Here is a 23912-nt window from a genome sequence, read left to right as displayed (position 1 = left end):
CCCCAGGGTGCTCATGGTGAGCACTGAGGTGTTTACCATCCCATGTGGTTACTTTGTAAGGAAAAAGCCAGCGTTTAGAAAACCTGCATTCCCAGTTTGGCCCAACTGCTCCCTGCTGCTCTTTCTGCTGGAGTGCTGTGGCCTTTGCAGCAGACTCCTGCTGCCATCCGTGTTTGAGGCATTGCTATAAAGCAAGAAACACTGGAGTACAGATTCATACTTGGGGCTTGTCGTCTGCAGTAATACCTTCCAAAGCAAAACCTGCTGACTTTTCAGCTTCTCCATGAGCCTGAGATGTTCTGGTCGCCCTGGGCAGCAGTACTTCCACAGGGACATCTAAAACATAACAAAGGCTGTGGGGATGACTCTTCAGTAGCTGCTGCTAACAAATAACCTGTATTGCAGAATTCCTTTACTGTGTCAGCACTTCTCTTTCTAATATATCACATGTTCAGAGACAGCGAACACCATTTGCCATCCTGCTGGCTAGGCCTGAGGAAGTAAGAGGGAGACATGCGTCAAAGTGTCTCCTGTTGGCCTGCATCAGTGCATGCCTGACAAGAGCTGATTCAGTCCTACTTGGCAATCCATGATCACTGCTGGGATGAGCATTTTAGTGAAGAATAAACTGTAATGTAGCTGCTAACCTGACAAATCTTGAGCTTCTCTCAAACCAAAGCAATTCAAATAGAGGAACAGGCCTGTGCTCCTCTTCTCTTTGGGAGATCCTTGCCTCTTGGTTTGGCTTGAAGCACACCATATTGTCTTTTTCTGTCCCTGAAAGCGTGTAACTTCTGATGCAGAACTTGTTTAAACACCTAGCTGGGCTAGGTTTGGCTAGCAGAGTTCTCCAAGCTCAGGGGATGTTGGCTGTTCCCTTTCATTAGCTGCTGGGGATTGCTCTTGGGCTCTTGCTTCGCTGTAATTACTATTTTTTTATTCTCTGTGGTTGTGTGTTTAGGCACGAGACCAGCTAAACAATGCCCTGGAGCTCAACAGACATGATCTGACTTACATGATGCTGGGAAAAATTCACCTATTGGAGGGGGAGATGGATAAAGCCATTGAAGTCTATAAGAAAGCCGTAGAGTAAGAATATATCGGTTTTTTTTTAATCTGCTCATGTCCCATCCTATGCCAGGAGAAATTTGATTGGTGTCTCGGATCTGAATTGGGGACACGATTAAAAAGCTAATGGTAATTATGCTGTCTTTGTGCAAATCTGGCACTTTCAAGCTCTTCAGCTGTCTCTGCTCTCCGCTGTAGTTTTCCTGCTCACAGTGTGTCAGGGAAGAAAGCAGCTGTTTGAAGGTCTGCCAAACAAAAAGTGGAAAAGTGAGTGGACAGAGATGCTTGGAGGCAATCCTATCTAAAACTGACTTCCCAAGTCCCAAAGGTTTATCTGCCCTTTGGGGTGTCTTTCTAACCCCAATCATCTGTCACAAATTGGTTGCTGGCGTTCACATCCTGTTTTCACTTGGAGTGATTTGTGTTTGAAAGCATGTGAGTAGGCAGGCTAGAGATGGGTTGGTGCATGGGCAGTTTCTGCCAGCCCTTCACTGTTTCTCAGTACCAGTCTGTTTTGGTTTAATGCATTCCTGAGCATCAGATTTACCAATGTTTTTGAAATGCGATTTTGTAATGGAGGTAAACACTAAAGAAAAGCAGGACTGTGCACGAAGCTAGTGCAGGATCTCTGGTTTGTACTAGCCCTTTTCACACACTGTTTCCTTTTCACATACTGCTTTTGGCTGCCTTCTGACAGTGTATTGAGTTGGGCAGAGAGTTGGACTAATCTGGACAGTTTATTACATAAATAATCCTTGCTAAGCATCTTACCAGGTTTATGTATTCCATCTCAGTACTCCCCTGCCTTTTCTTCTTCCTCACTCCTGCTTTTTTCTTTATTTTGTTCTCATCTGCCCATTACATTTTGCCTGCACTTACCAGCTCCAGGATAGTCTGTTATTGTATACCATCATGTTTTGTTCTGGTTGAGGTGCCAGTGTGGGTGTGCATATGAGATTTCTTAAGTCTGGATAGCAGGGAATTGAAAACTTCAGTTAAGTTGAGTGAGGCCATAAATACAGTATCTGTATGCCTACGCTTTCTTTTTTGTTGTTTTCATCCTATTTATGTCTTCAAAAGCTGTGTGAACCTTATCCTAGCAATGGAGGATTGGGAGTTGCATGCAGTAACTGAAAACCTTTTGGACTTATTTTTTGAAGTTTGTCTGTGCTGCATGGCATGGTTTGCAGGGCCAGGGACATAGGAACAAGCAGTGCCTGTCTGAGCACTCCAGGCTGCAGCATAGTGAGCAGTCTACAGTCAGTCTGTGAAGCCAGGCTTGGCGACTTACTACGAGGTGATGAGTGTGTGTAGGACCCTTTGGAAATGCTGAGAGTTACCTGTCCTACATGGCCCAAGAGGCTTGGGGTGGATTTACAGAGTGATTTATGGGACACAATGGAAAATCCCATATTGTATTTCCAGGTTCCTGATGCAGACTCACTTTGAAACTTAACAAAACCACATGACTATTATACATCCAGATCTATTTCACAGAGCTGTATTACTTCCCATTGCTATCTAGAAGATATGTTGAAAGCCTAGGTGTAAATTTATTCAAAGGTGTACAATGATTCAAAGGAGGTCACTGTGATGGCAGTAGTTCTAATATTTGTGTTTAACAATAACAGCTAAGTTCCTGAAGTGTAGTATAACCATAATTCCATGTCTTGTTTTCACCTTATTCTAGAAGGGTTAACAAACAGCGCAGCTCTCTGGCTTTTGTGTTACAGGTTTTCTCCAGAAAACACGGATCTCCTTACAACACTGGGGTTGCTTTACTTGCAGGTAGGTACTGAAGACTGTTAGCTATTGCATGAACTTGATTATTTTCAGAATGACCAAAGGTTGGGTTTTTGTAATACATTTAATTTCTATCACCCTTCCTATGACTTGCACACATTTCTCTAAAGACTGCATCTAACACAATGGAGCTTGCTTTTCTGTATCTTCTATTTTCTTTTTGCTCCTAAAAGCAAGTTGATTTCCTGGACCTAAGCCAGGGCAGGAATTCTGTTTGGCAACCGCCTTAATTCTGTGATAAATCCTCCAAGTATAACAAAACATAACTAGTTATTACCTTGTTTCTGGAACAGGAGTCTAGTGACTTATTCTTCTACAAAAGCAGCCATGAAATTTGTAGTGTTAATGCACCATAGAAAAAAATTGGAATTGATTTAATTAACAAAGGCATGCTTATTGCTTGGATCTGTACAATGGATGGGAAGGACTGTCTGATTATTCCATAAGTAAGCTTCTCAAATAGTAAACAAGCAAAGAAGATTAAGCAGCAGTGCCTAAAAGGGTTGATGGGCTAGAAAACTTGCCCCAAGTGCTGACTTGGAAAGATCCTTAAGTGTGTCCCCAGTCATTTAGATGCTCCAACAAATTTCTATCTTGAAAAAAATTGCCTTGCTCTAGAGATAGGGATATTCAATAGGAGCCTTGAATGTCTGAAGTGGCTATGTGTGGATTTAGAAGGGAGTATAACATGGGAAAGGGGTTCTGTGAGATGGAAATAGTGTATAATATTCACCCTGTGAATTTAGCTTCTGGGTGTCTGAGCTGTGATTCATCTGTTAAGTTTATCATGGCTCTGGAATACATACTCACCTTCAGGAGTTTTAAAGATGCTTCTACAGCTTTCCCACTACTAATTACAGAAGGTGTTGGACTCATGCATCAGTTTAATTGCTGGAGTGACAGTTGGGCTTCTTGTCAATTTTTGTGACCAAAAAAAGATGCCAGTATCCAAAATTTTATTCTGTTTGGACTGGTACAATTCTAGCATAACTCCATTGAAAGGCCTAGGATTTAAGTGATTCTAAGCAATTATGTACTTATATATGAACAGAGTCATTCCCCCTAACACTGGCAGTCCATTAGAAGACAAGAGAACACTTTCTCATGTGCAAAGAGTGCCCTGGGGAGTGAGAAGTCATGCTGAGGGAATTGAGCATGTACAGAAGAGCAATTTGTAGCCTCTTTTCTGGAAGGGAGGAAGGAGCAGAGCCCTGTCAACCCAGAGCCTGCTCCTATGCAGAAACAACAGAGCACAAACTGCATGGAAGCCTTTGTTTTTGTCTAAATAATGAATCCCACCCAGAAAAATACATTTTTAGAATCTGTTTGGTAAATGATCAGACACACATGTGTGCCATGGAAACACTGTAAAATTCACATTTCTGAATATTTGTTTTAACCAAACCAGAAATTCTAGTGCTGAATGAACGTGTGTTCTCCCTCTTAACCCCCTTTACTCCTGAATTTCTGATGCTTATTTACTTCTTTTTGCAGCTTGGGGATTACCAGAAGGCTTTTGAACATCTTGGAAATGCACTTACTTATGACCCAGCCAACTACAAGGTATGACGAGGAGTGGAAATGAACCATATGAATAATGACAAGACGCCTCTTAAAGCTAATTTCAGTATCAGAACTTTGCCATCTACATCCAGGGTCTGAGCCTGGAGAGGCTGAGAAGGATCATGCCCAGAAAGCTTTCTCTGAAATAGATTTCTGGAACCTTTCCCTGGGTGGGGAGCCAGATGTGTGTTGAAGTAGGGAAAGGGGAGGAGGCAGAATATAAGATGTTAAATTGATCTCTTTGGTTTCTGATGTGAAGTTGCACCAAAACCAGGCAGAATTAACAAATGGAATTTAATTTGGAAGGAAAGTCTCCTAGACATTGTTTAAAAACCCCAAAGGACTGTGCCCATGTCCCTGTGAGTCCCAGACACAGAGCACAGATACAATGATCCTGTATTCTGTTATCCCCCCCATCTGTTGATAGCCCTGTCTGTGCTTCACTGTTGTATACAAATGTGGCTTTTTCTTGACTCTGGTCTGGAAAACCGAGCCTGGCATCTAGGTTTCATTCCTGATTTTGAAACCGCTTCTCTTTTTAGGGATGTTACTTCATTTCTCTGCCTCTTTTTTCCTTCTGCCCGATGTTAATGATGGAGCCTCTTGAAACGTGTGGTTGGCAAATGACGTATGAATACGAGCTGAGTGCTATTCTGAAAACACCATTACACTTACAAATGTTACTTGTCACTATTAAATATTATGAAGGACTTAACTAGTATGGTTTAAATACTGAGTATTGTGATCACTTGGATTTTTTGCCCATGCATATTCCCATTAATTTGAGGGATCAGCCAGGCAATGTGAACTACATGTCATGGTTTTGCCCAGCCAGCAATGAAGCACCATGACAGTCTCTTGCTGGGTGCCCCCCATCCACCCCCACCCTCCTTAGGATGGCAGAAGCCCCAGCAAAATGGAAGGAAGAAGATAACCAAGGATGTTGTGGATTGAGACAAGGGCAGGGAGGGCTGGCTGCTAGTTACAGTTCTGGGCAAAACAGACTCCAGTACTCGACTTAGAGAGGAAAGTGGGAAAGTTTGTTCTACTACCCACAAGAAACAGAACAGAACAAAAAGCAAAAAGGGAGTAGGATGATGAGAAAATGACAACCAGCACTTTAAGATCTCCCTCCCCCATCCCTCCTTTCTTCCAAGGCCCAGCTCACTGCTCCCGATATCTCTGCCTCCTCCCCCACAGTGGCTCAGAGGGGCAGGGAATGGGGGATGTGGTCAGTCTCTCACAGATGGGCTCTGCTGCTTTTCTCTTCTCAGAGGAGGATGACTCCTGGCATTCTTCCCCTGCTCCAATACAGAGTCCCTGCCCCAGGACACAGTCCTTAATGAACTTCTCTGGTGTGGGTTCTTCCCAACAGCTACAGCTTCTGTGAATATGGGGTCCCTCACACGGGACACAGCCTCCTCTGGGCATAGTCACTGCCCCTGGCACGGGGTCTTTAATGAAGTGCAAACAACTCTCAGCTTCACCAGTCCTCTCCACAAAATGCAGGGGTGTCTCTGCTCCAGCACACCTCCTCCTCTCTTCCCTCACTGACCTTGGAGTCCACATGGTTGCTTCTCCCTCTCTCCCAACTCCTTGCACCACCACCAGCTGGAAAAGAAGGAAGAAAAGATGAAAAAGAAAAAAAGAACAGGAAGAAGCCTTCTCTTGCGGCTTCTTAAAAAGTGATCGTGGAGGCATCTAATTGGCTCAGCCCCAGAAGTGAGTCTGGCTCAGAGCTGGGGAGAGTTGTGAGCAACTTCTTACAGGAGCCATCTTTACAGCCCCTTCCCCCTTACCAGAAATGGCTGTCAGGTCAAACCATGACAACTAGGTTAGTTTTTTTGCACCTATCTGGCTTGAGAATGCTTTACTCTTCACCTAACTTGCACCAGAACCATTTCTATCTATGTGCTTGTGGTAGAAAAGAATCTGTAGGTGCATAGTTCTTCTCAGAGACTCAGACTCTAGCAGATACTACTGTCACCCCAAAATGTACCCTAAATGCTTGCCATGTTGCAGTATTTCTGAGGCAGTAATGGTTGAGGTAGTGCAGGAAGAAGCAGACTCCAGTTCCTTCTTTCCCCTGTTTTCTGCAGTATGTTGGGAGACTCTAGAATCCCCATCTGCTCTGTTGTTCTTGGCAGCCCCTAGACAAAAAAACTGAAAAAATTAAATGGTTTCCCTTGAGATGGCTTTAGTTGATTTGTCTTGTCCTGTTATCTTCTTGCTGTGTTTGGGAAAATTCAGTTCCTCAACTGGTCACTCCTGTCTTCTCTCAAAGGCGACTTTGGCAGCTGGCAGCATGATGCAGGCCCACGGGGATTTTGATGTTGCTCTCTCCAAATACAGGATGGTAGCCAGCAGTGTGCCTGAAAGCCCCCCGCTGTGGAACAACGTTGGGATGTGCTTTTTCGGGAAGAAGAAATATGTTGCAGTAAGTATCTGGTTTCCTTTCTTAATGCAAGAACAAGATAGTGCTTATGGCAGAGGCTGTTCTGGTTGGGCTGCATTTCAGCATATTTATTCCTATTTTAAAGGCTATCAGTTGCCTGAAGCGGGCAAACTACTTGTCTCCCTTTGACTGGAAGATACTGTACAATCTGGGGTTAGTCCACCTCACGATGCAGCAGTACGCATCTGCTTTCCACTTCCTCAGTGCTGCCATCAACTTCCAGCCCAAGATGGGAGAGCTGTACATGCTCCTCGCAGGTACGCAATGCTCCGAAGTGTGTCCAGCTTAGAGAGACAGAAAATTTGAGATGAAGTAAAGGAGTAAAGGCTATGCTAAGAAGCTGTTGCCCAGTATGTTGTTGACAGGTACAAAGTCTGAATAGTCTGTTCTCTCTGTGGTGAATAAGAGGGTTGAGTTTCAGTCAGATCCAGGTTAAATGTTAGAGAAGACTTTCGACATGTAAGAGTTTGGGTTTCTACATGTAAGAGTTGGGTAAGGAACAGGTGTGGATTTCCAGCACTGGGCATTTTTGGAATTGGATGAGACAAATATGTAGAGTCTCCTCCTCTGGAGGTTTTCAAAACCCACCCAGATGTGTTCCTGTGTGACCTAATCTAGGCAGACCTTCTTTAGCAGGGAGTTGGACTGGATGACCTTTAGAGGTCCTTTCCAACCCCTACCATTCTATGATTCTGTGAAAAGTGACAGTCTGGCAGCAGTCCAGACAACCCTTCTAGGACCTCTTTCTTTTCTGATGTAGAATTTATTCAGAATGTGGATTTATTCAGAATTGTTCTACAAATGAAGTCCTTGTGAAGCATTAACTCATGTGTGTATATTTTGCTTTCGTACAGTTGCTCTGACAAATTTGGAAGACATTGAGAATGCAAAACGTTCCTATGAGCAGGCTGTGGCACTGGACAAGTAAGTTTTCATCAGAGCTGTCCACTGTTTGATCACATCACTTTGCCTTCCTGCCCCTGGTTTCCTTTGCATGCTTTGTCTCCCAGTCTACTTTGACTGATTCTACTAGTTGCAGTATGGAAACATTTTTTATTTCTGCAACTGTGCAAGTGACAACTTTAAAACTTTGAAGTCAGCCCTGAAAAAGAAAAGGGAAGTTTTGTTACCGAGCAACCCAAAGCTGGTTTTTATTTTGTTGTTTAGTTAGTTAGTCACTGGTGATGAATTTGGATTCCAGGCCTCCTTTCAGTGAATATTTATACACAGAGGAGCAGGTTCAATAGACAAACCCAGACATCACAGAATATTTTTAACCAAAGGTTTGAGCACTGTGCAGAGCAGTGAGATGCTTTGGTTAATGACTGTTCCGAATTGGGCAGAGGGAGGGTTTTGTTGGGAGAAAGTGGTCAAGAATTGAGCATAAAGCATATAAAAGGGCAGTAGTGTCCATTTTGTTAACAACATCTCTGTTTGCAGTCTAGCTCTTAAAATCAGGGCCCTCGGTTTCAGAAATGTTAAGATGAACCTTGCAGTATTTTATCATTTCAGGCAGTAAACCAAATTTATCTCAAATTTATTCATAGTATTGCCTCTCTACCCAGTTTACTGTGAATAAATGGGCTTGGCAGTGTTAGGTTAGTGGTTAGACTTGATCTTAAAGGTCTTTTCCAACCAAAATGATTCTGTGATTCTAAGGTAGCTGTGTTTGTTTCCATTGCCATGAGCACTGCCGTAGCAGTGCCGTGACGTTTGGCCTGGGTGCCATGCTGGGGTCTGTAATGGAAGTCATCTTGGGAAAAATCTTTAAAAAAAGATGTTTCTTATTAGTACTGGCTCTGGCTCATCCTTTATTTCTGTGGTTATTTAGCTGTTGATTTTTTTCTAACTGCCATATTGCTTCTCAGCTCTTGAAGGCTTCATAAGGTTCAATTAATTTTAAGACAGGCTATTCCCAGGTCTGTCTGATCTCTGTTTTGTTGTGTGGGTTTGGTATTTTGTAATTTCCTTTTTGTTTTTTTTTTAAATCTTTTTTCAGTTAAGAGACAGGTGTTTGATTATTTGTTTTTCCATACATTACTTCCTTTGCTTTGGCAAAGAGAGTGAGGAGAGGGGTTTTTTTGTGGCAGGATCAGCATTCCAGTTTATCAGTTCAAGGAAGGCCAATGGTTAGAAAAAACCTGATAGCATTTGTAACAGTCTGCTTTCTTGCAGCACCGTCATGTAACTTGGCAAGGATGAATATTCACAGCCTGCAGATGACTCCATGTATTGGCAGTGTTAGCAGAAGGCTTTCTTTCTGCCCTCTTGGTCTCCCAGGTGTGGATGCTGGAGTCCTGGATGGCCCCAGTTATCCCTGCCAGACTCCAGGAGAGGACACCAGCCCCTTGCTCACATTTATTGCACAAACTCCACAGCATCTCACTGACCTGTGTGCAGTGGTACACATTTGGCTTCTCTGCAGAGAGCTGCACTCAGACAGTGCTCTTCTCATGCACCCCTAGACATCATGTCACAGGTCTGACCAAATGCCAGCTCTTATATTCCAGGTCTCATCCTGCAGCCTGGATGAGCCAAGCTTCTGTGTAAACTCCTGGGCTGGGGCTGGTGACTCTCAGAATACTTCAATGGTGGGGGCTGGAAGGGACCTCTAGAGATCATCGAGTTCAATGCCTCTGCTAAAGCAGGTGCACCTCTATCAGGCTGCCCAGGAACACATCCAGGTGGATTTGGAAACCTCCAGAGAAGGAGATTCCACGACTTCTCTGGGCAGCCTGTGACAGGGCTCTCTCAGCTGAACACCAAAGAAGTTTCTCCTCATGTTGTAGTGGAACTTGCTGTGTTCCAGCTTGTGCCCATTACTCCTTGTCCTGTCACTGGCCACGACAGAGAAAAGACTGGCTCCATCCTCTTGACACTCACCCTTTATTGATATATTATTGATAAGGTTTAGAATGTATTATAGCCCTCTCCAGGCTAAACAACCCAGGTCTTGCAGCCTTTCTTTGTCAGAGATGTGTTCCAGACTCTTTTGCATTAAATTTCTTTATCATATAATATATATGCAATTTGCTTCTCCAAAATAAGAGGGAGATTCATACTGCTACAGAATGGTCAAAGCAGTTTACTGTGTGTGGCTTGTCAGGCAATGAAGGAAGGATCAGCTGTCTGAGAGCTTCACTTGTCCGCTACAGAACCACAGGAGTCAGCTCACTCTTTCCCTCTGGTTTAGTTTGCTCCTACTCCTGTCTGTGCCAGAAAAAATGTTGCTGTTTGGGGTTAATGTATCCTAGTGAGGAAAATGGATACTGTGAAAAGGAGAATCTGTGGAGCAATTCTACCTTTTCACATGCTGTTCTGCATCAGGACAGGATGCATGGGGCAGGACGCTGCATGAGGCAGGACTGCACAGGAAAACGGTGTTACCTGTGCTGCTGGGCTCCTCTCGAGTCCTTCACTGGTACATGTCGCCCATAGTTGATCTGTAACAGTGCATACAACTGTGTGGGCTTTTGCTGGGTGAATGAGGGAGGAGAGAAGGAAAAGGAAATGGGAGCAGTATATTGGGTTGTAAAATACAATCAATAAGCGTGAGTCTGTTCCACTGCCCTGTCCCATGACAGGCTGCTCTCCTACAAACTGGGAGAGCCAGAGAGAAGTCGGAGCAGGGATCAGCTTCTCCAGTGTGATGAGGCTCTCTGTCTCAGGAGGAAGGGACTGGGAGACCAGGCACTTGCTGAAGACAATCCTGAGGTGGTTCCCAAGTGCAAAGAATAGACTATTGCAGAGAAGAAGCCTGGCGGGGCGGAGGCAATCAGCAGCTGTTGGTATTGTCATCGGCACTGGGATACTTTACTGACCCCAGGAGCCTGCCCTCAACCAAGCATGTCAGACTCTGTCCTGTTGCCAAAGCACTCTGGCTGCACAGCCCCTCATCTGCTTTGGGGCCAGAGCTTCACGTGGCTTGTCTGTGCCAGGCAGGACCATGTCTCCAGCTTGGCTACTTGGTAATGTTTTGGTGTTAGTTCAAGTCAGGGTAACACGCAGGGAATGTGATGGGTCCTGTGTTTTTGCTGCAGGTGCAATCCCCTTGTCAGCCTCAACTATGCTGTCCTGCTATACAACCAGGGCGACAAGCAGGGAGCCCTCTGCCAGTACCAGGAGATGGAGAAGAAGGTCAATGCAGCCAAGGAGAGTGGTGCACTTGTCTTTGACCCTGAGGTATGTGCCTAGCAGTTGTCAGGGGGAACTAAGTAGCCACACTGAGACTAGCAACCGACCAGGGGGAAATTTGACTTTGGAGTCCAATTATTAGGAAGAAATTCTGTTTATGAGATTTTTGGAGTAGAGCAGTTGCCTGCTGAAAGCTGCTTGCTTCATTTCTGCTCTTTGAAGCCCAGTTCTTCAATCAACACACAGCAAGACAAGATTCATTCTTAATTAAAAGAAGGAATTAGCAGAGATGTTTCCCTTGAGCACCAAAAGCAGTAGCTGGCTCTGCACAGCTCTCATTTTTTTCGTGTGTGTTATTGTTGACTGTATTGCTGTCTTAAGTGTTCCTGTTTACAAGGATCTCCTCTTTTTTTTTTCTTACTTGAGAAGATGGTGGAGGTTGCCCAGAAGATGGGAGCTGCCCTGCAGATAGGGGAGAGCCTGGTTTGGTCTAAGCCATCTAAAGAGTCTAAAAGCAAGCAACGAGCTGCTCCATCGGGAAAATCCTCCAGCACTCAGCAGCCTCTGGGCTCTAACCAGGCCCTGGGTCAAGCCATGTCCTCAGCTGTGGGGTATGGAAAAACCTTGCAGCTTCCCTCAGGTACGTTTTATTTTCTTCTTTTTCAAGTAGAACTGTGGGAGAGGAAAAATCCCCCTTTGAGTGCAGAGTTACAGCAGGTCTTTAGGGAGGAACTGGCTTGCTTACACAGCAGTGATGTCAGTATTTGGTAGTAGCTTTCTAGATTTCCAGGTTGAGGAAGGAAGGTGCTCTCTATGGTATATTTTACTATCCTGCTTTTGCAGGGGTGGGGAAAGCCAGTCAAGTTTCCTTTATCTGAGCCACAATGGGCAGGACTCCCTTAGTATGAGATTGAGATCTTGCCCCAGGAAGGAGGTTTCAGAAACCAAACCTCTTGTGTTCCTTCAGAAGAGCCCAGGCACTGACATGAACAGACACAGTGCTTGGGGGAAGGGAAGAGATGGACAATTTTCTGAAGCACTTTATCAGTTCTGTGACAAAAATAACTGCAGCTGGATTGCTTTGAAGCTGTGCAGCCAGGTCCCTTCCTTGCAGATGTTGGTGAATGAGTGCAGGTCACTGTACCGAAGGTTGCTCAGGAGACAGTGCCAGCCTCAGAAGGATTATGGCAGGAGTTGTATGTGCTGATTCTTGATGGGGCTGGGTAGGAGCATCTCCTGAGCCAACATTCGTAGCCTGACTTCCTCTCACCCCACAGCTGGAATGAGGAGGAATGAGCTAGAGTCATTGCTCATCGTGACAATTTTCTGTCACTTTTAGTCTCGTTGCCTGTGAACTGAAGCAGGAGATTACTGTGCAATCCAGGTCCCTTTCCTTGGCACCCCTAAGGACCTGTTCCATTTCTCATGTATGGAATAAACTTTCCATGCAGGGAAGACTTAGCCAGAAAAGCTGAACGATAAAACATAACAGGAGTTCAAGATTTGCCTGAGGACTTTTATCATCCATATCAGAGAAGAAAGCTGATTCATAACATTAGTTGTCAGCCTAAATCTAACAACTGCAGCATGGACATGTCCTATTTTGATTTTATTCTGAGTAGCTTACTTAAAGTGCCTGGAAAAAATCCCTGAGATTGCTAAAACTGCAGACTGAAAATGATACTGTGGTTTCCGAAATCTGAAAGTAGGTACTAGGTGTGATTGTTCAGTATCTCCATGCTGCCAATTTGCTCCATGGGCAAAAAAATAGACAAAACACATGTAGTCAGTTATACATTAACTGTAACTGTGTTCTCACACAGGTGCTGGAGGATCGGCTCCTCTTGCAAAGTCTCCCTCACTGCCTCTGGAACCAGAACCAGACTCAAAATCAAGCCCTGAGGAGACTTCGGTGCCAACAGGGGCTGAGGAGCAGAGGAAAGAAAAGTGCGAGAGCCAGGAGGCTGCAGACTAGGATGGATTCTGTCTGGGACAGGCAGGAGCATCTCCTGGGACCTGCCCTCTTCCTGACACACGGTGGCTTCACTCCACTGTCATTTAGTCTAAATGCAGCTGTTATCTGTTAATGATATTAGCTTGTGGTCTCTACTTTGTCCCAAGGACTCATTGCAGCAGCATTGCTGTGTAGATATTGTTAGTGTGGTCACAGCTTACCGTGGGAGACTGAAGGAAAAAGATCCACCTCTCCACAGGGTTGATGTGTAAGTCCTTCAGAGGGATTCTGAGGCATCCAGAATGTTTAGAAAAGCCAGCAGTAGGGACTTAGCAATCTGGGCCCAAAGAGGATTGAACCCTTCCAGTGGCTGAGGAAGACCTAAGGAGGCTGTAGTATGGTCAGAGGTGACGTGCTTGGGGAGTGGGGAAGGTCGTGCACGTCACTGGGACAAGTGCAGGGGGGTAGGCCAGGCCCAGGACTTGCACAGCCGGGCTCGCCGGCACCGCTGGGGAACAGGGCCAGGCTTTGTAAATGCTTTCTTGAGGCTGAGGAAAGGAAGCAGCAGCAGCTGGGAGCTGGTGTTCCTGACCACTAATGATATGGTCACAAGGCAGAAGAGACACTTCAAGCCTGCACTTTGCTGAGCAGTGGCAAGTGTGAAACCCGAGGAGCTGCGAAGCGAAGGGAAGCCGGTTTTGCTTGAGATGGTTGCCCCAGTGCTTGCGCCAGGGAGGTTTAGAAAAGCTGAGTAGATGAGGTGCTGAGGGGCATGGTTTAGTGGTGGGCTTGGCAGTGTGAGGTGAAGGGTTGAACTCAAAGTTCTTTTCCAACCAAAACGATTCTATGACTAACCTGCGGCCAGTGGAGGGCGGCTGGCCGAGGCTCTGGCTAACAGCACGTGTGCTGGGCAGCCAGCTGAGCTGGATTCTGTAGGACTGTTCACTTCTGATCTCAGGATCACTCTGTATTTCTTGAATCAAACATATTTTTAAGTTTAAGCTCTGGTTTGGTAGCTAAGAAGGTTCTGGAAGCAGGCTAGGTGCAGCAGCAAAAAAAAAGTCTGCCAAATTGTTAATTGTTTGCTGAGAAACTGCATAAATGAGCTTCAGTGAAGCTCTGCTCATGTGATTGGAATTCATCTTGAGAACTTTTATCCCCCAGCACGGGGCAAAGATTAGTTTGCAGGAGAAAACAAAAGAAGAGCAATCCTTTTTGGAAAAGGCAGTATGGGCAGTTTCAATGCTAAATTTAGGTTGTTTTAGGATTCCAGCAGCCATGCCTTGGATAATTTAGTTAGTCCCTACTTACAGTGGCATTTCAGGAGAAATCATTGATGCAACTGCAAGGTGGCAGAGCAGCCCATTGGTGAGCAGCATGAGGGATTTTACTGCCTGTGTGATACTAGAGATGCATTGAAAATGTTTCTGTCCTTGAGCAGCAAAATCTCAGCCTTCCTTTTCTCTGCCATCAGTTTGTTGCTTTTGGGATTTATCCAGAGCTTGATGCAGGTTCTCAAAACAATTGCTTTGGTGGGACCTTTGTACTTGATGTGAAAGACCAGTAGTTGGGTTTAGTCAGTTTTTCTCATAGTCAGTTTTTCCTCTGTACCCAGACACACTCAAAGCCAACATCACTGCGGGACCTTCCCTCGGAGCTTCCCCAACAAAAGTGAAGTTTCAGGGTGCAATGTATTTGCTGGTTAAGCTACCAGCTTTTAAAAATGTATTTCCTGCTCTTAGTTCTGTGCTGCTGCATTATATCACTCCATAATTAGCAGGCCCAACAGAACAAGGTTAGTAATGGAAACTTCTCTGAAGCCACAACTTAAAAGCAACAGGACTGAGGCTCTGCGTGCATTAACATCCCTCAGTTGTGTTTTGTGGTTAGGTCCTGTTGTCCAGAGTGACATTAATGCATCTTTAGAGCACAATGAGGAACTAAAGTGCTATCCTGCTCCCTGGAAAACACTAAAAGAACAGGAACCCTTCCCTTTCTCCCGTTTTCACTGCCAAAAGTGCTGCATATCTCAAATGTGGCTTTTTTTCCCAGCTGTCCTGTGCTGACGGGGTTTGTGTCAGTGCAGCTTCAGGGCAGCTCTCCTGTAAGGCATCCCTCATGATAAGAGTTGAAGGAAACAGGATCTTCTGTGGAGCACTAAACAAACCAGCCGAGAAGCAGAGTAAATCAGGTATGGGGCAGTGATTTTTACACCATTGCACTTTTTACACTGCAAGTTACTGCAGCATAAAGGAGTGCCTGTGAAGAGGAGGTTGAGATTGCAGAGCAAATGCAGGCAGGGTCTGGGAACACTTCGTCTCACCCCCACAACTTTAGCTCGTGACAGTTTTTTCTAATAGCAACTGATGGCTGTAATCTCTTAGTCTTATCACAAAGGCTTCCAAGCCGTGGAAGCTCTGGTGCAAGGAACAGTGCCCAGAAGTACGTGCTTACAGGTAGTTGAGCACCAGCATTGCTCATACCAGGGAGGTTTTCCCCTCGATCTGCTCACGACCCTTTTTGCTAGCTGCTTTCCCATCTCTGCTTGTTGTAAAAAAGAAAAGTGAACTTGGACTGTATCATTTTGAAACTCCCTTGCTGTATTCAATAGCTGGGAGCAGCCCTCGTCCCACCACTGTTCTCAGCTTACAGCTCACCAGAGAGAAGGAACAATCAACGACCTCTCTCCTCTCACGCAGTCTTGCTGGTGTAACTCTCTACCTCCTTGGCTGTTAGGATGCTATTAGAAGTTAAACTCCATGTAGAGGGATTGGGAAAGTATTTAAAATAAATATTTATTCTAGTGAAAAGCTTGTGCAGATGATTAATCAGTTCTCCTTCTGTGGAAAGAAGCAGCAGCACCTTATTACTTTCTGGATTTGAACAGTGCAGACAGGAGCTTCATGTCTAAAGAGACGTTTTGAAATATGTGAGTACAGCTGGGTAATAAACAGAACTGCGGTGCCTTGTCCTGTCCCCTCTCTTTCCCTGGCTATCGTGATGGTTGCATACAGTCAAGTCATAGAGATTCATTCTTTATGGTGAGCTTTATTTTTTCAGTGCTGTCTAATGATGAGAATGAGGCCAGACTGTTCTTTCAGCTGAAATTAAGCAATGGGTTTTTCAGCAGGACCACACTGAGTCATTTAGGGAATTTGGAAATCACACCTTATGTTCCAAAACCTGTTTCTGGCATCAGCCATAATTCTAATCTTCTCTTTTTTCTCCCTATAATTGAAATTTTAAGGTGGAAATGAATAATTAACTTAATTTCTAAGGAAGCAGAAACAATCTGCTTTAGGTCTTTTTTCCTCCTTTTTAGACAAATGTCTATCACTAACCAGGTTAAGTCATGCAGCTTACAGGCAGACTGTAGCTTGACTTCCTTTCTGGAAGGAAGCTAGAAAGCACTCAAAGAGCAATGCCTGGGCAGCAAGATCTTGTTTCAGCAAAGAGTAATGATCTCCCCATCCAGAAACATGTATTCAACCAGAAGAATCTAGTTTTGAGGTCCCTGAGACAAATGAACGCTCCTTTACAATGCAGGGAGTGTCAGTGTGTATTTGCCATGCTCTGGTACGTGACCTTGTCTGCCCAGTTGTGATCACTGACTGGCATCCCAAAGTTTGGCAGGCCTCGAGTCCTGCTCAGGCATTAGATGGTACAGACTTCGACTTTCCTGTGGGGAGGTGGGTTCCAGTTGGCAAAGGGTCTTCCACAGAGACAGACAAACCTCAGTGGTGAATGAAGAAAACCAAACTTTACTAAAATACTAAGCTGCACACAGAAATGCACAATAAAAAGAGCACAAATTGCAATGAGTCATCTGCCAAGACTGTTCTATAGAATAGAAAGCAGAGTTCTGCTCCAAGGAAAGCTCTATCACTCTCTCAAACCAAAATGCCCCAAAATCACTGCTCTTTAAGGAAAGAGACAGAATTATAGAATCACAGAATCATTTTGGTTGGAAAATACCTTTTAAGATCATCAAGTCCAACCACTCACATCATGCTGCCAAGCTCATCACTAAATCATGTCCCTCAGCTACACGGCTTTGCAGTATCTCCAGGGGTAGGGACTCCACCACCTGGGCAGCCTGTGCCAGTGTACAACAACCCTCTCAGTAAGACAGTTTTTCCTTCTCTCCAATCTAATCCTCCCTTGGTGCAACTTGGGGCCGTTTCCTCTTGTCCTATCACTCATTACTTAGGAGAAAAGACCAACACGCACCTCGCTACAACCTCCTTTCAGGGGGTTGCAGAGAATGATCACGTCTCCCTTCAGCTGCCTCTTCTCCAGACTGAACACCCCCAGCCTCTCCCCAGCAGACTTGTCCTCCAGGCCTTTCCCCAGCTCTGGTGCCTGTCTCTGGACACCCTCCAGCCCCTGTGTCTGTTTTTGCAGTGAGGGACCTAACACTGAACACAGCACAGGAGGTGCCGCCTCACCCATGCCCAGTACAGTGGGACGGTCACTGTCGTGGTCCTGCTGCCTCACTGTTTCTGATACAAGCCCCAGGATCCCATTGGCCTTCTTGGCCATCTGGTCACATTGCTGTCTCACGTTCAGCCAGAGTCAACACCCCAGGTTCTTTTCTGCCAGAAAAACAGGTGAGATGTGAACCCAGTTTTACCCAGGCTGCACTGAATAAGGAGCAGCTTTACTGAGAATTTCCTAGGGGAGATTTTCAGGGTCCTTTTTTTGTTTCCACCACTTGCATTTTAATGAGGTTTGTTCCCTCTTAGCTGCCAGCCTTTTCTTCAGATGCTACAAGATCTTCTCAGCAAAGGCCAATACCAGGCTCAGTTTCAAAGCGACAGCGAGCTGTTTGGAACAGATGCTTCTCTGAGCTTCTGGTACAGAAGGGAATGGCCACGTCTGCTGTTTACAACCTGCACTTGTATCCTGTGCTGAGAGAACATCCTCCCACAAGAGTCTGGATTGATAACTCGCTGAGAACTCAGCCTGGTCGGTGCTCAGAATCATAGAACCACAGAATGGTAGGGGTTGGAAGGGAGCTTTAGAGATCATCTAGTCCAATCCCCCTGCCAAAGCAGGTCGACCTAGATCAGGTCACACAGGAACATGTCCAGGCAGGTTTTGAAGACCTCCAGAGAAGGAGACTCCACACCCTCCCTGGGCAGCCTGTGCCAGGGCTCCCTCACCTCAACAGTGAAACAGTTTTTTCTTATGGAACTTTTTGTGTTCCAGCTTCATCCCATTATCCCTTGTCCTCTTGCTAGATACAATAAAAAAAAAGGAATGCCCCAACCTCCTAACACCCACCATTTAGATATTTCTAAGTATTAATGAGATCCCCCTGCAGTCTTCTCCAGACTAAACAGCCCCAGTTCCCGCAGCCTTTCCTCATAAGGAAGATGCTCCAGTCCCCTGATCATCTTGGTGGCCCTGCACTGGAGTCTCTCAAGTTCCCTGTCCCTCTTGAGCTGGAGAGCCCAAAACTGGACACAAGGCTCCAGATGAGGTTTCACCAGGGCAGAGTAGAGAGGGAGCAGAACCTCCCTTGACCTGCTGGCCACACTCTTCTTGATGCATCCCAGGATGCCATTGGCCTTCTTGGCCACGAGGGCACATTGCTGGCTCATGTTCAGTTTATTATCAATCAGGACTCCCAGGTCTCTCTCTGCAGAGCTGCTCTTCAGCAATTCAATCCCCAGCCTGTACTGGTGCAGGGAAACAACTGGGGTTGCTCCTTCCCAGATGCAGGACTCTGCACTTGTCCTTGTTGAACTTCATGAGGTTCCTCTCTGCCCAACTCTCAAGCCGGTCGAGATCCCGCTGAATGGCAGCACAGCCTCTGGGGAATCAGCCAGTCCTCCCAGTTTGGTGTCATCAGGGAACTTGCTGAGGGTCACTCTGTCCCATCATCCAGGTCGTTGATGAAGATGTTGAACAAGACTGGCCCCAGAACCAATCCCTGTGGAACTCCACTGGCCACAGGCCTCCAACTTGATTTTGTGCCATTGATCACCACCCTCTGGGCTCTGTCATTCAGCCAGCTCTCGATCCACCTCACTGTCCACTCATCCAAGCCACACTGCCTGAGCTTTCTGGTGAGGATGTTATGGGAGACAGTGTCAAAAGCCTTTCTGAAGTCAAGGTCAACGACATCCGCTGCTCTCCCCTCATCTAGCCAGACATTTATGCACTCCTAGAAGGCTGTCAGGTTGGTCAAACAGGATTTCCCCTTGGTGAAGCTATGTTGACTCCCCCTGATAACCATCTTATCCTTCATATGTTCAGTGATAACATTCAGGATGAGTTGTTCCATCACTTTTCCAGGGATGGAGGTGAGGCTGACCGGCCTGTAGTTTCCTGGGTCGTCCTTCCTGCTCTCTTTGCAGACTGGCGTGACATTGGCCTTTCTCCAGTCCTCAGGCACTTCACCTGTCCTCCATGATTGTTCAAAAATGATGGAGAGAGGGTTAGCAATCACATCAGCCAGCTCCCTCAGCACTCTAGGATGCATCCCATCAGGTCCCATTGACTTATGCTGTTAAGCTTGCCCAATAAGTCTTTAACCTCTTCCACCCAGGGCAAGTCCTCTGCTGTCCTGGCCATCCTGTTATCCTTGCCGCACTGGGCTTCCCAAGGGTTGGCCTTGGCCTCAAAGACCAAAGCAAAGAAGACATTCAGTAGTTCAGCCTTCTCTGCATCACTTGAAATCCAGGATCACAATCCTGCTTTGTGTCCTGCCTCTTCCACACAGGACCTTGAACTCTACCATCTCATGGTCACTGCAGCCGAGGTTGCCTCCAACCTTCACATCCCCAACCGGACCCTACTTCTTTGTCAGTACCAGGTCCAGCAGCACACACGTCCTCATTGGTTCCTCAATCACTTGTGACAGCAAGTTTTCATCAGCATTCTGTAGGAACCTCCTGGACTGCATGTGCTTGGCTGTGTGACTATCCCAGCAAATATCAGGGTGGCTGAAGTCCCCCATGAGGACCAGGGATTGTGATTGTGAGGCAGCTCTCAGCTGTTTGTAGGCGGCCTCATCCACTTGCTCCTCCTGATCAGGTGGCCTGTACCAAACTCCCACAACAGCATCACCTACCTTAATCTCTCCCTTAATTTTCACCCATAAGCACTCGACCTGCCCCTCATCCCCACCCAGGCACAGTTCAGTGCACATTAATTGCTCCCTCACATAGAGAGTAATTCGGTTTCCTCGCCTTGTCAGCCTGTCCTTCCTAAACAATCCATAGCCCTCCCTGGCTGTGCTCCAGTCAGGGGAACTGTCCCACCACGTCTCAGTGACAAAATGAGGTGGTAGCCCTGCATCTGCACCCACATCTCCAGTTCCTCCTGCTTATTCCCCACGCTCCATGCATTGGTGTAGAGGCAACACAAGAGGTTTACTCAAACACACAGGTTTTCCTGGATGGATGCAAGAGGATCCTCCCTGATTTGATACTCCCTCAAAGTGGTCAGCTTTCTGCATCTCATCATGGCGTGCAGCTGAGGAGCACTTACCAGTGCATTCCCTGCCCTGCTCTGTTTCCCTGCTAGACAGGATGGCTTGTTCTTTGCCATTTCTCCACCCACCAAGTCCTTCATTGGAGCAGCCTATTCCAAAATATTCCAGTGCCCTTGTGAGAGATGTGTATTACATCCTACCCTATCCAATTACAGTTCCCCAAGAAGGTTCCATTGTCATAAAAACCAAAACCTTCTCGCCAGCAGCAACCTTTTAGCCAGGAGTCAACGTGTGCAATTTTTGCGTTAGTGACTTCACTGTTCCCTCTGGTGGACAGGATGGAAGAGAAAAGCACTTGTGCTCCCCCACCCTTCACTTGCTCCTCCAGGGTTTTAAAATCCTTCTTGATTCTGGAAATATCATGTCTTTTATGTCATTCATATCCACATGGAAGAGGAGTTGGGGATAGTAGCCCGTGTTCCTGATGAGCCGTGGCACTCTCAGTGCCACATCACGGACCTTGGCTCAGATGCCAAGTGAGCGCTGCCACTGCTGCGTGTCCTGCCCACCTCAGGATCCACCCGAGATATTACACAAGAAATTGCTCCATCTGTTACAGATGAGAAATTCATCTGACATCTCTGAACAGGCAGGAGAACAATCATTTCTGTCTCTAAGATCAAGTTTTACTAAACAGCTTAAGCAGACAGTACTGCTGAAGCAGAGAGCAGGCCAAGGGACACAATCTGCAAAAGAACTTGTTGCAAATAGGTTTCCTCTGCCTCTTCACTCAAACTTCAAAAGCAGAGGAAAGACAACCTTTAATATTCTCATTTCTCACTTTAGTAATCCTGTTAGTGCATGAATGAATGAATGAATATCTGGCCAGGCTGGATTGATGGGATGAGGCCAATTGTATGAGGTTGAACAAGGCCAAGTGCTGGATCCTGTACTTGAGCCACAACACCTGGCAATGCTACAGGCTTGGAGAACAGTGGCTGGAAAGCTGCTCAGAGGGAAAGGACCTGGGAGTGTTGGTTAACAGTGGCTGAAAATGAGCCAGCAGTGTACCCAGGTGGCCAAGAACGCCAATGGCATTCTGGCTTTTATTAGAAATAGTGTGACCTGCAGGACCAGGGCACTGATTATGCCCCTGTACTGGGCACTGCTGAGGCCACAGCTCCAGTGCTGTGTTCAATTTTGGGCCCCTCACTGCAAAAAAAGACACTGAGGAGCTGGAGTGTGTCCAGAGCTGGGCACGGGTCTGGAGCACAACTCTGATGAGGAGTGGCTGAGGGACCTGGGGGTGTTCAGCCTGGAAAAAAGAAGGCTGAAGGAAGGCATGATCACTCTGCAACTCCCTAACAGAAAGTTGAGTCTGGGGGATGTTGGTCTTCTTCCAAGTAATGAGTGATAGGACAAGAGGAAATGGCCTCAAGTTGCACCAGGGGAGGTTTAGATTTGAGATGAAGACCTTTTTCACTTAGAAAGTTAAAACTCTGTCCCATGCTGCCCAACGAGTGGTGGAGTGACCATCTCTGGAGATGCTTAAGAAACACGGAGCTGAGGTGCTGAGAGACATGGTTTAGTGGTTGTACTCAACAATCTTAGAAGTCTTTCCCAACCAAAATGCTTCTGTGATTCTACAAGAGACAGTCTTTGTGGTGGCCTCTGTTCTAGCTGTTTGTAACCAGTTGAGTAGAGATGTATTTTGTTTTTCTTTAATCATGAGACTACCACTTTGGTGTGATCACAGGTTTGAAACTTAACTGCATGCTTTTACCAAAACCTTACTTGCACCAAAGAGCACAATTAAGATGGTTTGAAACATTCACCTTCAACTATTGATTTAATGGAGGACAGAAGAACGATCCAACTAAAGCCATAAAAAGATAAATTCACGATTTTCCTGTTTGTCTACTATTCTTCCAAATTTACTCAAAAACACGATGAGTTCCTTACACCAGAAATAGCAGCGCAGCACACTCTGTGACAGGAGCACTCTGCTGCTGCAGAACAGATTGTCCAAGCACGTGTACCAACAGCCACAAATACCAATGCAAAGACACTTCAGCTGCTTGTTCATTGACAAGTGCCAGCTTTCACCTAAGCTGCAAGCTCCAATAAAGAGCCCAACAGTACAGGGCTTTAAACAACTTGTAGAGTAAGTGGAAAGAGTCCATTTGCCTTAAACCATTCTTGCAACAACTATCCCAGTGTTCATTTTCACTTTTTTTTCTCAGGACACGGCTGGAAAGGTCACCCTGTGGCACATAACTCCTGGTAATTGTGTACATCACTACAGCAATTAAAAAATGCCAACCACAAGTAGCACCAGTGGATTTCACAGCTTAGAAATGTGTTTATTTCTGTTAGCCTCGTTGGGAAGCTGTATTACAGAGGTGGCTACAAAAAGCCACCCCTACCTTAGGCTAACTAGTCTTATTATAAACTTGGGCAGAAGATGACAAATGGCAAAGGCATACACACTGCTGACAGCATTCCTTTTGGCTTTGGAAATGGATCTAGTGCTTCTCTGCTACCCAGGCTTTGGACTCCAGAGTGGAGTCAAGCTCTAAGGCAGTATCTAAGAGGGGTCAAAGCAGCTGATGAGGTTTTTGCTACAGGCAATGCATAAAGGCCCAGGAAGAAAATTTCACCACCAGTTCTATATAAAAAGAACTCAAGAGAAAAGAGCAAACTCATCCAGATCTCATCACAACAGGAGGTAACAAAGAAACACAGAAGTGAAGAAAATCATGCCATTCTTTTACAATGCTGCAGAACTCCTCTGGAGGGGGGGGGGGGGAAAGCCTTTAAACTGGAAAGAGATGGATTTTTGATTGGTCCTTCTATGGCCTGGTAGCAATTGCACATCACCCCGGGCACAGCAGAGCAGGAACATTTCCTTTGAATGTCTGTCAGCCTCCTGTGATCAACACATTTCAACAACCCACCACTTCAGTAAGCAACATACACAGAAAAGAGACAAAGCATTGCTCGTTTTTGATCAAGGGTAAGAAAAAGACCCCAAACCAATGTGGCTGCACTGGCTACAGGTACACTGAAGTGGGAATAGCAACGTGCCTAAGTTTTCTCATCTAGCAAGCCGCTGGTTTACTGTCACAGTGATGAGCTCATCTGTTGCATCTTCATCAAATTATGTGTGAATAAACATTTCCAATGGAAACCCTTCTGTTTGGGGGATGAGGCTAGCTGAGGTTTGAGTCATCCAGCTCCAGCTCTGTGGATTTCAAGGTATGAGTAACATGAGAACAAACATCATTTCTAGACAGAGGGGATCAGGGGAAAGCAGAGATTGTTTCAAGATGGGTTTTGAAGCTCTGGTACATTTGCAGCTTTTCTGTTCCTTCATGGTGAAGAGAGATGTAGATTTTAAAAATACATTAGCTACATTTGTTTAAAAATTTCTCGCTTCTGTACGTCACAAAAAAACTCCAGAACAACAAAACTGAGAATCACTAGAAATT

At 45.7% G+C, this 23912-nt stretch overlaps 1 protein-coding gene across 4 annotated transcripts in view; it reads left to right on the top strand.

Moving 5' to 3' along the window:
* The window catches only part of BBS4 (Bardet-Biedl syndrome 4), a 45012-nt gene extending 29225 nt beyond the window's left edge, over positions 1-15787 (top strand). For all 4 annotated transcript variants that reach the window (XM_062000208.1, XM_062000206.1, XM_062000207.1 and 1 more), the window contains 9 exons: positions 962-1089; positions 2802-2856; positions 4366-4434; positions 6719-6871; positions 6975-7146; positions 7744-7813; positions 10930-11071; positions 11453-11663; positions 12847-15787. In XM_062000208.1, the coding sequence (XP_061856192.1) occupies positions 962-1089; positions 2802-2856; positions 4366-4434; positions 6719-6871; positions 6975-7146; positions 7744-7813; positions 10930-11071; positions 11453-11663; positions 12847-12998 (1152 nt within the window). In that variant the 3' untranslated portion in view covers positions 12999-15787. The remainder of the gene's footprint in view (positions 1-961; positions 1090-2801; positions 2857-4365; positions 4435-6718; positions 6872-6974; positions 7147-7743; positions 7814-10929; positions 11072-11452; positions 11664-12846) is intronic.
* Positions 15788-23912: the final 8125 nt, after the last annotated feature.

Source organism: Colius striatus, chromosome 7, assembly GCF_028858725.1.
Source record: "Colius striatus isolate bColStr4 chromosome 7, bColStr4.1.hap1, whole genome shotgun sequence".
NCBI lineage: Eukaryota > Metazoa > Chordata > Aves > Coliiformes > Coliidae > Colius > Colius striatus.
This window is presented reverse-complemented; position numbering and strand designations above follow the sequence as displayed.